The sequence below is a fragment of the Oryctolagus cuniculus genome, chromosome X, assembly GCF_964237555.1.
Source record: "Oryctolagus cuniculus chromosome X, mOryCun1.1, whole genome shotgun sequence".
NCBI lineage: Eukaryota > Metazoa > Chordata > Mammalia > Lagomorpha > Leporidae > Oryctolagus > Oryctolagus cuniculus.
In genome coordinates, this window is record NC_091453.1 from 51,543,114 (window position 1) to 51,556,535 (window position 13,422).

General features: G+C 49.4%; 1 protein-coding gene across 1 annotated transcript; it reads left to right on the forward strand.

Moving 5' to 3' along the window:
- The first annotated feature begins 2,073 nt into the window (after window positions 1–2,073).
- On the forward strand, window positions 2,074–6,172 carry LOC103351868 (uncharacterized protein CXorf49 homolog). The gene is made up of 6 exons (XM_008272786.2): window positions 2,074–3,508; window positions 4,111–4,267; window positions 4,782–4,858; window positions 5,103–5,148; window positions 5,758–5,799; window positions 5,909–6,172. Exons 1-5 carry the CDS (start codon window positions 2,213–2,215, stop codon window positions 5,796–5,798), a joined length of 1,617 nt encoding a protein of 538 aa, XP_008271008.1. The 5' UTR covers window positions 2,074–2,212; the 3' UTR covers window position 5,799; window positions 5,909–6,172.
- The last annotated feature ends 7,250 nt before the right edge of the window (window positions 6,173–13,422 follow it).

Genomic DNA, 13,422 nt, shown 5'->3' on the forward strand with positions numbered 1-13,422 from the left:
TAAAAAAATAAATAAATGGATCTGGCGCTGTGGCACAGCAGGTTAAAGCCCTGGTCTACAGCGCCGTCATCCCATATGAGCACCAGTTCGAGTCCTGGCTGCTCCACTTCCAATCCAGCTCCCTGATATAGCACATGGGAAAGTAGCAGAGGATGGCCCTAGTCCTTGGGCTCCTGCACCCACGTGGGAGTTTTGGAAGAAGCTCCTGGCACTTGGCTTTGGATCGACTCAGCTCTGGCTGTTGTGGACACACTTGGGGAGTGAACCAGCTGATGAAAGACTTCTGTCTCTGTGTCTTTACCTCTCTCTAACTCTGTCAAATAAAATAAATCTTTAGCAAAATATCAACATGATCAAATCTATCTAGTGGCAATTGTTATTGGGATAGCCATGGATAGCTGTTATGTAATTCTGGGACTTGTGTATGTTTGAAATAGTTTTTATTTTAAAAATTGGACAAAAATAAATCATAACAAATTAACCTACTAAAAAAAAGGTACCTGGTTTTGATACCCAGCTCTGGCTTGTGACTCAAGGTTACGCTGTGTGAACCGTTTGAGGCAGTGGTGACAGCTACATTAGTTGAGTTCTTGCCAACCTGGTGGAAGGCCTGGATTAAAGTCTCAGCTCCTGATCCCTGGAACAGCAGGCTTTTTGGCAGTGAGGCATGGAATGGGAGACATCGCTGTCTCTGGATTTCTCTGCTTTTTCTATTTCTTCTGCTTTCTCTCTCCATCTCACTCTCCTGTCTCTCAAAAATAAATTGAAAAGTTTAGAAAGAGCACCATGTCAGGAGACATACGGCGTGGTATAATATTGTGCTCATATTAGAAAGCCTGATGACCTTGGAAAAGTGGCTGAACCTCTTTGTGTCTGTTTCCAACCACTTGAGAAGGCACAAATGGCAGATCCTTCAACCAAGGACAGACTTGAGGACAAGTTAACATGGATTTACAGTGCTTAGCAGAGTGCCAGGTCCATAGTATAGGAGATATAATCGGTGTTTCACAGGTTCTGACAAATTACCCTCTTCAGTGGCTGCTTCTCCCTTTGTCCTCAGCAGTGGGCAAAAGCACTTGTTTGCTTATGGACTCTGCCAACATTAGAATTCTTAAGCTCTTTAACTGTAGCAAACCTGGCTTGTGAAAACTGATTTTTAATTTACACCTTTATATTCAGTGATGGTGAGCATCTCTTGGGAGCGCCCATGATCAGAGATTCTTGCTTTTTTTGCCAACATTTTCAAATTATGAGTTTAATAATTGAAGATATTGGCAAACATTTTACGGAGCTCAATCTTAGTTGCAAGACACATTCATTAATGCATATTATTTAAAAAACTACACATATCAGAGAATGTTAAAAACGAGATAATGAAAATAATTTTTCCAAAAAGTATGATTCTTGCTTTTATGAAAGAATTCGAACTGGAAGGAAGTGGGGCAGATATGATAAAAGTGATAAACTCTGGCCTGCCAAGTTGCTAAATCAGCTGGCCAACAAAATATCACGGGCTCACAGCCATCAGCCACCTGATTACCGATCTGAATGGAGCAGTTGTGGCACAGTTAGTACAGCCATAAATCCTAAAAAACTTGCTATGTGGGTTGCTGTGGGAAACGTATGCTGACTACAAATCCTTGAAAATAGGCTTCCTATTTTGCTATTAGAGGTGGGTCTAGACGTTAGTGGAATGGAGGCTTGCAATTCCGTTCTGCTATGAGGGTTTCACAGTCATCCTTGCCTGCTCTTCCACACGGCACTGAGATAGATGCTGTAATCACCTCCGCCCCCCTCCCCCAGCTGTACAGTGAGGAAACCGAGGCTCCCAGACTTGGTTTTCCACACTTCAGAAAGGAGGAGGTTGGACAAGTGCCCGACACTAGTTCTGACCACCCGATTGGCTTGTGACCACTCAATCAGGAGCCATACTTGGCAGCACTCTCCTCCCTATTGGCTGGGACATTGAGGGGCGGCCCTAGACGGAAAGAGCCTGGTTGGCGTGGTTGGCTGGCCAATGAGAAGGCCGCTGTGCACCACAGAAAGCGCGCGAGAAAGCCTCGCGTTGTTTGAAGCGATCCCTTGCGACCCCTGTGGTAGCGGCAGCGTCAAGGCTTCGCTGTTTGTATCGCGCGCCGCCCAGCGCCCTCTCTGAGGCGCTCCTGACCAGGTCGACCGTCCGCCCTCAGCCAGGTCAGCCCAGACTTGTGACATGAGTGCCCACAGTAAGGCGTCTGGTTTTAGCGACCGTATTTCCCTGAGGAGCAGGGAGCAGGAGGACCCTGGAGGCCCCGGAACCCCGCGGTCACGTGTCCTAGGCTTGGATTTGATTCCGGCGGGAAGCGGCGAAGGCCAAGGCCAGGGCCAGAACCGGGGCAGGGGCAGAGGGGAGAGCGGGCCCTCAAGCCTGCAGGCCCTCAAGCGGCAGTTGGAGTCGGAATCTGAGTCTGAGTCGCAGCTGGAAATGTTCCAGGAGGGCGCGGCGGTGCTTCGGGACTGCGAGGCCCGGCCTAAGTCGCCCACCACCGACAGGCAGGGCGCTGTGGGGCCAGCGGTCCAGTTTGCTGAGGCGTGTGCTGCCATCCTGGAGCCGCTGAGTGTTAGCATGGCGCGTGGACTTCCGGGAGTAGGAAGAGGCGCCACCGAAGCGGCCGCCGCTTGGGCCCCTGTCAAGGCAAGCATCAGCGGTAGAGGCGGGTTGGGCCTGAGCTGTGCAGAGTCCCTGCAGCGTTCTGCTGCCCCTCGGCCAGTGAGTGCCTTCAGGAAAGGCCGAGACCAGGGCCACAGCAAGACAAGAAGCGCCAGACGCCGCCTGATATTCACCACGGATGAGCAGCGCACTGGCACGAAAGGCTGGCTCCAGCTGCCTTCTGACTCAGAGTCCTCGGATGAGTTCTGGGACGTGCAGCCCTTGAGGGTGAGCCCTCGCCTGGAAAGAAGAGACCGGACCAAGGACCACAGCTCTGAGGAACCGCCAGAGAGCCCCATAGCCTCGACTTCCCATGGCGGGGAGAATTTCCCTCACATTTCAGTCCCTTTCTTAACCTCTACTCTCCAGGGACTCACTAAGGCCATGGAAATGCAGGGGATGGGAGAGCTGGGTCCCTCTTCATCGAAAAAAGTGTTCAGTGGGTTGCCTGGGAAGAGAGGGGGTAGCCCCACCCACCCAGGAGTTCCTGCTGCTCCTGCAGGAAGCCTGCCCCAAGCCACTTCTAGGAAGAAGGAAGCAAAAGAGAAGAAACCCCTAGTGGTTTGTCCCGAGTTTGTCCTGGGGTCAGCCTTTGCTCCATGGGGCCAGAGAGCATCAGCAGCTCCAGGGTATCCAGTCACCTTCCCTAAAATCCCTGGCATTTCACTGCTTGAGGAGCCGGATACATCTTTCTCGCTCCCTTGGGTGCACAAGCAGTCCCAGCAGGGTGACACTGGGAAGGACTCTGCAGCCAGGAGGAAGTCCCAGCCTGTGGCTGCAGATCGTGGCCCAGACAGAGATCCAGACTCAGGGGCTCAAGTGAGTAGGCCTTCCCCTCCCCCGTCCTCCCCTTCTCCCTCTACTCTTCTCTGCCCCGTCCCCTCGTCCTGTCTACTCATTTCTCCCCTCTCCCCCAGCCCACACTTCTCCACTCTGCTCTGGACTTTGGACATTCTGTCCAGTATTACTCAGTGTCATTAAGGTGCTGAACTGGGTTCCCCAAGGTAGGGACAACAGCCTAGAGGGTGCTTGATTTTACCAGGCAGTGTTCTTGACACTTTGCGCATTGCCTGTCTCCTTCCCAGGGAGGGGCTGGGATGGAAAGTATGGCTGCTGCCTGATTTGAGTGACTTGAGTGACCCCTTGCAGATGGGCTGCAAACCTTCGTGTTGAGTTTTCTTGTTCCCATGATTCCTCCCTCCTTGGTGCTCCCCAAGGCTGCTTGACAGGGAGTGTGGGCCTTTAAGTTTCCCTACTCTTTCCTCTGGCCCAACACTGCCTCCTTGCCTGGGGCTGAGTCATAGAGAACGACCTAATGAGATGATCCCCTGATTCCCTTTCCTATTCCCCAATTCACCTCACTCCAGCCGTTACCCAAATGAATACACAGACATTCCCAACAGTAAGAAATTTTTTTTTAGTTTCCAGCAGATAAACCAGGGACACCTTGCAAGTATGTGCCTGGTGGAGAATTCAGCAGTGGAGAACGTAACAGAAGACAGCTCCAAGATTCAGAAAACTTGGAGGCTTCGTCCCTGAGTCAGGGCAGTGTCACACCCAGAGGCCCTGCACTCTCCAGTGAGTCTGGTGGGCTTGAATCGATTGGGGGTTGGGGTTGAGAACAGAAACCTCTGGCTCTGTCCATTTGTAGAGAATCTGCATTGCTCCCAGGCTTCCTTCCCTGCTCTTCACAGGAAATAGATGTTACCAGGGCTAGCCTTTGGCCACATCATCCTTTGAATGGTGTTTGTGCAGTGGGAGTGGTTTGTGGCAGCCTTAAGTTCCAAAACCAGAAACAATAGAACAGAGCCTCCCCTGTTAAGGTCTGCACAACAACGTGGCTCCTACTGGGAGCTGTCAGGAGCTGTGGCTCAGCTAGTGCACTATCCATAGCCACGGCACAAGGGAGCCACAGGGGCACATGGGCCGACATTGGGGTATAGGAAAGGCATCCCACAGATAAAGTTGGAGCCCCTGGGCAGAGCAGAGGTAACATGTTGCCAGCAGTGTGAGACTGCTTCACGTTAGATTCAGCCAGGCCCTTTCTACCTCATTCTCAGGCTGGAAAGCTGAATTTTGTCTTCTCTTTCAGATGACCAGGAACCACCTGTCCGTCCTCGGAGACCAGCAAGGCAGCAGTTACCACCTGGAATAGAGGGCTGTTCTCGGGTAATGCTGTCTCTGGCTCCTTGAAACGAGGTCCAAAATACATGGTGGGATCTGTGTCCCCTGCTCACCATCCCTCACCACAGGACAGAGGTGCCTGCTTTCCTTTTAGGATTTCAAACCATCCTGTCCGCTGGGCTGTGGCAGGTGCCAGATGTAAGGGCCTGAGGTGGGGACAGTTAGAGGCAGAAAAAGGAGGATATAATAATGTCTCTCTCTCTCCCCCCACCCCCGACTGCTTGAGTAGCGTACCATGCTGCAGAAGGAAGTACATGACCTTCGGGAACAACTAGGTATGACACATCCTGGGCTGGGAATGGGGCTGGAGCTGGGGCTGGGCCTGGGGCAGAGGTAGATCAGGGCATCTCCATGCAGGCACCAGGCATGGGATTTCAGTGTGCTACAAATGAGGGCCACGTTACTGGGACCCTCATTCCTCTGGGCATGAGAACCAAGCGGGACTAGCCCTGGAGCCTTGTGCACATCTATAGCTAGGTGTGTGCCCAGTGGGAAATGTGTTTTCTGAGCTGCACATGTGCTATCTCGAGTCCCAGGGAATCTCCTTCAGCACATTTAGAGCTACCGCACATTTTCCCTGGAAGTGCTGCTTGGTATGGCTTGTGTAGTCTCTTCTGTTGTTCGATTGCTTGCTTTTAAACATGTTCTGAATGGCTCTGATATGACCCAACGTCTGAAAATGGTCCCTTTTGCTCCTGTCTAGAAGGTGTTCCTGCGTGTATTTCAGGTGATGGGTGGGTAGGTCTGTTTCAGGGCTGTTTTGGTGGGGGCTAGAGGGCTAACACTTGGCAAAGTTAAGTGGTCCCCTTCTCCAGACCTGGGATTTAGGAGGCTACATTTCTGTAGGTCAGTTTCTGGAGTGCCTTGTTGTCTTTGTCTTTCAGCGGTGGTACGGTCCCTCACTGAGAAGTTCCGGAAGCTGTGAAGTGAGTGTTATAAGTACCATTGCCCTTGCCACAATCCTGGCTGTTTAAGAGATGTGGGCAGGTGTCACCTTTGGACATGGCCTTGCCCTGCCCCTCCTCTACTTCACAGGTGGGACCCAGCATCTTCTACCAGACAAGCAGCTGTTCCCTGTGGAACCCAGCTCTCCAGTTTCTCTTCAGCTAGCACTTCCTCTGCACCCATGATTTTGTCCTCTCTCTACCCCAGTTTCAAATTAAAGTACCTTTCCTGTTCCATGTTCTGCCCTTTCTAGAGGGTTGGGAGCTGTTCTGTCAGAGAGAATTTTAAGAGCAGTTCCCTTGTTTAATTGGCACTACAATAAACATATGTTTCCGTCATGTTTTTGTAGTATTCTGGTGTTGGGCTCATCTTTGCCCTTGCTTGATGCAATCCTACTTCTGCACTGCTGATCTCCCTCTGGTGCAACCACACACACAGGCAGCTCAGGAAGAAGCTGTGTGTCATCCTCAGCACATCCTCAGCTTTCATATTTGAAAGTTTGAGTTACCAGATACTGGCTCTTCTCCCTCCTTAGTTTCAATGGAAGGGTGGAGAAAGAGTCACGTCCCAGTGAGTGGTGGAGAGAAAAGTCAGGTGCAGGACACACAGGAGAAAATAGCAGGTTCATCTTTTTTTTTTTTTTTTGACAGGCAGAGTGGACAGTGAGAGAGAGAGACAGAGAGAAAGGTCTTCCTTTTGCCGTTGGTTCATCCTCCAATGGCCGCCGTGGCTGGCGCGCTGCGGCCGGCGCACCACGCTGATCCAATGGCAGGAGCCAGGTGCTTTTCCTGGTCTCCCATGGGGTGCAGGGCCCAAGCACTTGGGCCATCCTCCACTGCACTCCCGGGCCACAGCAGAGAGCTGGCCTGGAAGAGGGGCAACTGGGACAAAATCCAGCGCCCCGACCGGGATTAGAACCCGGTGTGCCGGCGCCACAGAGGATTAGCCTATTGAGCCATGGCGCCAGCCCGCAGGTTCATCTTGAGGTTGGAAGTCGAGAAATTGAGTCAACCTAGGCACCTACACCCTGTAGCTGGAGTGGATGTTCTGGTGATCAGAGCTTCCATGTGCTTCACGTCCTAGCTAGCCAGCTGTCCCTTTTCCAGTAATGAGTTTCACATGCATAATTGGGAAATGGCAAGTTTGCCCCTAAGGCAAGTGTGAACCTAGGGTCTGAATGTTCTATATGTTCACCATAAAATGCAGTTTGACCACCCTCACAAGCATTTTCCTGCACATGATATTGGGTGTCCCAATTGGATCTTGCTGACTGTCAGTTGAGGTCCCATGTAATTTCATATGTGCTTTGTGATCTGATATCAACCTCACTGAAGGTTGGGTGGCCTCCTTCCCTAAGCCAGGATCCAAGCAGCATGAGTGTGAGACCAAGTTGGACAGATTCATGACCAAGAGACCTGAGCATAGCCTCTGCCAGTTCCCATTTCTGACAGATTATGTGATCAGTAGGTAAAGGAGACAAATATACAGTCATGGCATCAGAATTGACACTGTGGTGAACAAAAGACCATATATATATATATATATAACTCTAGTCACATGAAATTACAAAGGGGCCAAAATCTTTCTGTTACTGACTTGGTAGCCATGATATGACAGCAGACACATTATGTACATGTTTGTGGTGATGTTGGTGTAAAAAATCTACCAGTCACATAAAATTATAGGATGTGCAATTATGAATAGTATATAATACTTGATAATGAATGTTAACTAGTTTATATATTTACTCTTTATCATTATTTTAGAGGGTATTCCTACACATATAAAAAAGAATTTATTCTTATGTCTGTTACTGTGTCTCTTGATTGCATCAAGATGTCTTGCATTGTGACTGGTCTATACTATCTGGGTGTGTGTAGGTGCACTCCACAGTGCTTGCATGCTGAAATTGCCAGAGATAGATTCTTCATGATGGGTTCCCATTTCTAAGTGTTGTGTGAGTGAATTCAATTCAAGGTGTGTGTGTATGCATTCTCGCGTGTGCGCCTGTGTGTGTGTATTAAATTAATTAGGAACTATCCCCCTTGGAGGAAGATCTCACTCAGGGAGTACAAGAGGGTGTGGCACTTATCAAGAATCCATAAAAGATCAAATGAGAAAAGGCAGTGGTGAGATCTATTGCTCACAGGTGGTGATCTGGTCCTTTATTTATTTATTTTATTTTGACAGGTAGAGTTATAGACAGTGTGAGAGAGAGACATAGAGAAAGGTCTTCCTTCCATTGGTTCACTTCCCAAATGGCCGCTATGGCTGGTGCTGCTCCGATCCGAAGCCAGGAGCCATGTGCTTCTTCCTGGTCTCCCATGCAGGTGTAGGGGCCCAAGCACTTGGGCCATCCTCCACTGCCCTCCCGTGCCCTCCCGTGCCACAGCAGAGAGCTGGACTGGAAGAGGAGCAACTGGGACTAGAACCCGGCGCCCATATGGGATGCCGGTGCCACAGGCGGAGGATTAACCAAGTGAGCCACAGCGCCAGCCCTGATCTGGTCCTTAAACACAAGAGGGCACTGACCTCAACTGCAGGGAATCAGGGATCTCACAATGGTGGAGTTCTTGGAGGAGGCTCTCCATCCTACCCTGGGATGCATACGATGTCTCAGCAATCCCCAGTGTTTGGATAGAATGATCACGTGAGTGCTGACTGCCTCACGACTGACAGGGAGATCCTGGGGGAGACGGTCATGACCTGAGCTAACCAAGACCTGGGCAAGATGGGTGCAGTGAGGACAGAAAGGAGGAGAGAGGGGCTGTGCTTGGAATGTTGGTCAGGCTTGGCCCACCCCTTCCCCATATTCCTGCCCTGTCTCCCTGCTGGGCCTGTGGTAAGGGCTCAGGCAAAGTCACCATCAGGCATGTGGTAGGACAACCACTGGCCTCAGAGCTAGAGAAGTACACCAGTGGGGACTAAACCTTCTATGTCAAACCCCTCACTTGACCAGACGTGCTGGACTCCTGTAGCTAGGGCCTTGACCCTGACCCAAGTGGTTATTTCTTGCAGACTTGGTAACAGCAGACTGGTTCTAGGTGGAGAAGTCTGACAGACATTCCAGATGGGGCTTCTGCCACAGGTGCTATCTTAGCTGGTTCTGATTGGGGTGAATTCCAGCACTGTGTACTGCCCTGCTCTGGGAAGTATGGTATCATTAAATCATATAATTTTTTGTAGCCTGGGCACCCATTTTGCATATTTATTACCTGGAACATGGCTCTTGTCACCATTGACACAGTCTCCAGTAGTACATCACACCCATATGTCTGAGCCCAGTGACCTGATTTGAGAACTTAGACACATTTCTCCTGCCTAGCAGACAGGGCTCCCTTCTTTGCCAACACTTGCTTTAGATGGACCATTCATGCATTTTCTGTGAACTGCATGTGACCCACAGCCTCTTCCCTGATACCAGTGAACTTCAAAAAGTTGATGGCAATGTGTAATATGAAAACATCATGGATTTCAAACATTCTTGCTCCAAAATAAACATCTTTTTCATTCCATTTCCCAGCAACATTCTGAAGTGTCCATGTATATGTATACATTGTGAGTTGTGTCCTGCTCTGTCTCTGTTCCCCCACCACCTCCCCTCCTGACTCTTCATTCTTGCCTCCTATGATCCCATGAATGGAGACTATTCTTCTGGCACCTTAAGTCCTTCTTGCCCAGGAGCTGTAAGTCAATTCTGAACTTGTTTCCTGGTGTGGTGTGAGGAATTTGCACTTGCCACTGGAGGATCCAGGGCCTGCACCAAGTCAGGTTTTCCTTGGTATGCCAATGAGAACATGAAGTCATGATCTCAGGGCCAGAGCAAAGATCCAGCAGGCACTTCCTGCACACAGGTCACACAAAGGCTGCATGGGAACCTCCTAGTATTATCAATTTTTCTATGTGATGATTGTCCTGGTCATGGGTTGAGCTGTCAGACTGGAAAAGAACTATCCATGCAATGAACTCTGTGAGCAGCATTGTCCAGCTCCCCTTCATTTCCTGTGAGGGCAGCATTGCTAGATTCTCTGATACCAGAACCCCAATTATTTAACAGCTCTCCAAACAATAGGAGAAAATGCATTGTGGGGAAATTAGTTACACGAAGCAATTCAAAGATGGTGCCCAGAGGAAGTAAGGTGGGTGAAATCCAAAGTTGTTTACCACTAAAGTTGATTGGCCATGCAACATCAGGGGAAGTAACAAAACTAGTAACAACTGTATAGACATATGGCTAGTCCTATAGAAATCGCCCCATAAAATGACCATTTAAGTGATTGGTTGGTCCTTAGCCCTGACCCAATGACTCTGCAGTTTTGTGCTATAAAAGGCTCTGTTACACGCGAAATAAAGGAGTTCTTGCTAGACTTGGCTCCCCGCTGCTTCTGATTGTCTTCAGGATCAGGAGGCTGGGGAACGGGCGAGCGGCGCACTTACCTTTCCTTGGACCCAGTCCATCCTTGTACGGGTGGACTAAGACCCTGCAATGCATGTGTGATTTATATGGATTGTACTCCTCTACAGTGCCTTCTCATCTGGGAATGATCTGCTAAGTGTCTCTCACAAGTGGCGCCCTGTGTCTATGACAGAGAATTATTGATTGAGAGCATCTGTAGCTGCTTCGTGCTGCTGCTTTTCAGTGTGAACTTAGAGATTCCCCTGAAGTTGCAGTGCCTGGAACTGGTGCTCAGAGCCATTGGACACCCCTGCAGCCACTGGAGGGCAGGTCCCAGTGGAAGGGGGGTATTTTCATGTGCTGTTTCAGCCTCTGTTCCTAGGATCAGGTCCTTACCCAGTGGACCACTACTCTAAGGTGAGTTGCCTCTTGAGCTGGGTACTATTCCAGTGGCCTGACATCTGTGTTGTGGTCAGGAATGTATTGGTTTTCAGTTGCAAAGCTCTGGTGTCATGCAGTTGAAGTGTCATGAAGTGAGTTAGCCAGCAGGGTGGAGCTCTCCCTCCATCTCCCTAGTGTTAGAAACTTTGGCTACCAGACTCCAGGGGAGCCAAGATCCTCCTCACTAGCCATAAAATCAGAGAGGATAACAGGGGACACAGGACAGACCAACTGTCCATCAAGTTGAGTTTGGTGAGAGGATCAATTTGCCTAGGACTAACCCTAACTAATGATGGGAGTCACTTCACCTAAGTTCTGCAGTACCTTGCTAGTGCAACTGAGGCAAGCACCTGGCACATGGCGGCATTCCCCACTTCTGCCACCTCTCATGCCCCAGTCATGAGTTTAATCCCTGGTGGGATGTGGCTGAGACTCTGATGGGCCAAATCAAATGCCTGAACACCTGAATCCTGCCCTGCCAAAAATAATGGAGGATGTTAAGCAGCTCTCGGTAATACTCTTTTGGGAGTTGTAAGGTGGTTTGTATAGCTGACGTCTATCAAAACGTATAGCACTACTGCTACCCTTCCAGGGCTCAGGAGCCAACTCTGATAAAATAACAGTAATAAAGAAAGGTTATACAGATGGGCTGTGACCCTAGTCCCTCCTTGGGGCACTGGCATATGGCTCTTCCAGAAGCAACCTCCTCCACACATGTTCCCGGTCACTCTCCACCAGCTCTAAATACCCTGAGATCAGCAGCAGTAGAAAGAAACCATAGGCACAATGGAGAATCTGTTCCCAACACAAGCCACTGGATTCCACGAGGGATTTGTCCCTTTAGCAACCCGAGAGAGAGAGAGAGAGAGAGAGAGAGAGAGAGAAAGTAAAGGAAACAGCAAGAAACAAAACTAGGCCACCTAGAAATACAAGCCAGTCTGAAGGTTTTACTTAAAGTAAAAGCAAAGTGAGAATGATTTTATCTTGGGATCAAGGCCATCCCAGAAAGAGAAAGAGGCACTGGGCCACTTTTTTTTTCCACAGGCAGAGTGGAGAGTGGACAGTGAGAGAGAGAGACAGAGAGAAAGGTCTTCCTTTTGCCATTGGTTCACCCTCCAATGGCCGCCACAGCTGGTGCGCTGCGGCCAGCGCACCGCGCTGATCTGAAGGCAGGAGCCAGGTGCTTCTCCTGGTCTCCCATGGGGTGCAGGGCCCAAGCACTTGGGCCATCCTCCACTGCACTCCCGGGCCACAGCAGAGAGTTGGCCTGGAAGAGGGGCAACCGGGACAGAATCTGGCGCCCCAACCGGGACTAGAACCCGGTGTGCCAGCGCCGCTAGGTGGAGGATTAGCCTATTGAGCTGCGGCGCCAGCCAACACTGGGCCACTTTCCTACTCCCTTTTCCTGCCACCAACCAGAGACAGAACATAAATATGATCTTCAAGTATATAAAAGACTAGCACACAAACAAAACAAAAGGAAAAAAACAGACTGCCACTTGCGGGGGTGGGGGCCCTCAGGGTAAAGGTACAGCATGACATTTCTTTTTTTTAAGATGAATAAATTTATTTGAAAAACAGAGTTATAAAGAGAAATAAATGGAGAGAATGAGCAAGAGAGGGCGAAAGAGAGAGAGACAGGCAGAGAGAGAGAGAGAGAGAGAGAGAGAGAGAGACAAAGTGACTTCCATCTACTGAGTCATACCCCAAATGACTGCAAAGGCCAGAGCTGGGCCGATCCAAAGCCAGGAACCAGGATCTTCTTGTGGGTCTCCCAAGTGAGTGCAGGTGCAGAAGCACTTGGGCCATTCTTCACTGCTTTCCTAGGCACATTAGCAAGGAGCTGCATCAGCAGTGAAGCATCCAGGACTCAATCCAGTGCCCATATGTGATGCTGGCGCCTCAGGTAGCAGCTTAACATACTTCACCACAGCGCCGGCCCCACTGTGTGATATTTCAACACTCCTGTACAGTGTATGATAACCAGGATAATCAGTATACACATCTCCTTAAACATTTAACCTTTCTTTGTGTTGTTAACATTCAAAATTCTCTCTTCTAGCTATTGTGAAATAAACAATTAGTTGCTATCAATTACAGTTATACCACTGTACTACAGAAGACATTCCTCTGAGCAAACTGCATCCCTGTACTCGCTCACCATCCTCCTGCACTACGGTTTGGAAGTGGTTGAGTTTGAGCCATGATACTTTGTTAATGGTGGGTCATCAGAAAAACAAGGAGAGTGCTGGCATTGTGGTATAGTGTGTTAAGCTACCACCTACAAAACCAGCATCAATTATGGGTGCCAGTTCAAGTTCCAGCTGCTCCATTTCCAAAACATGTCCCTGCTAATAAACCTGGGAAACCATCAGAAAGCGGTCCAGTTCCTTGGACCCCTACAGCCACATAGAAGGCCCTAATGGATTTCCAGACTCCTGACTTTGGCCTAGCCCAACATTAGCCATTTGGAGGTGAACCAGCAGATGTACAATTCTCTCTCTCTCTCTCTCTCTCTTTCTCTCTCCCTCCCTCCCTCCCTTCCTCCATCCCTCCCTCCATAACTCTTCCTTTCAAGTTAATAAATCAATCTTTTTTTAAAAAGCAACTAAAAGAGAAATAAAAATTGTTTGAAATAAATGAAAAGAAAAAAAGCATAGCAAAGCCTGTGGGATATTAAACATATTAATAGTAAAAGCAATATTATGACAGAAGTTTAGGTAGTTTCCAAGAAGGCTGAATAGGGAATTGATTTGCTGCTTCTGAC

Excerpts from the sequence above, each read along its gene's own strand:
- LOC103351868 (XM_008272786.2), top strand. The coding sequence starts at position 2,213 with ATGAGTGCCCACAGTAAGGCGTCTGGTTTTAGCGACCGTATTTCCCTG. Across the intron at positions 3,509-4,110 it reads ATCCAGACTCAGGGGCTCAA|TTTCCAGCAGATAAACCAGG; the intron begins GTGAGTAGGCCT and ends ATTTTTTTTTAG. Across the intron at positions 4,268-4,781 it reads CAGAGGCCCTGCACTCTCCA|ATGACCAGGAACCACCTGTC; the intron begins GTGAGTCTGGTG and ends CTTCTCTTTCAG.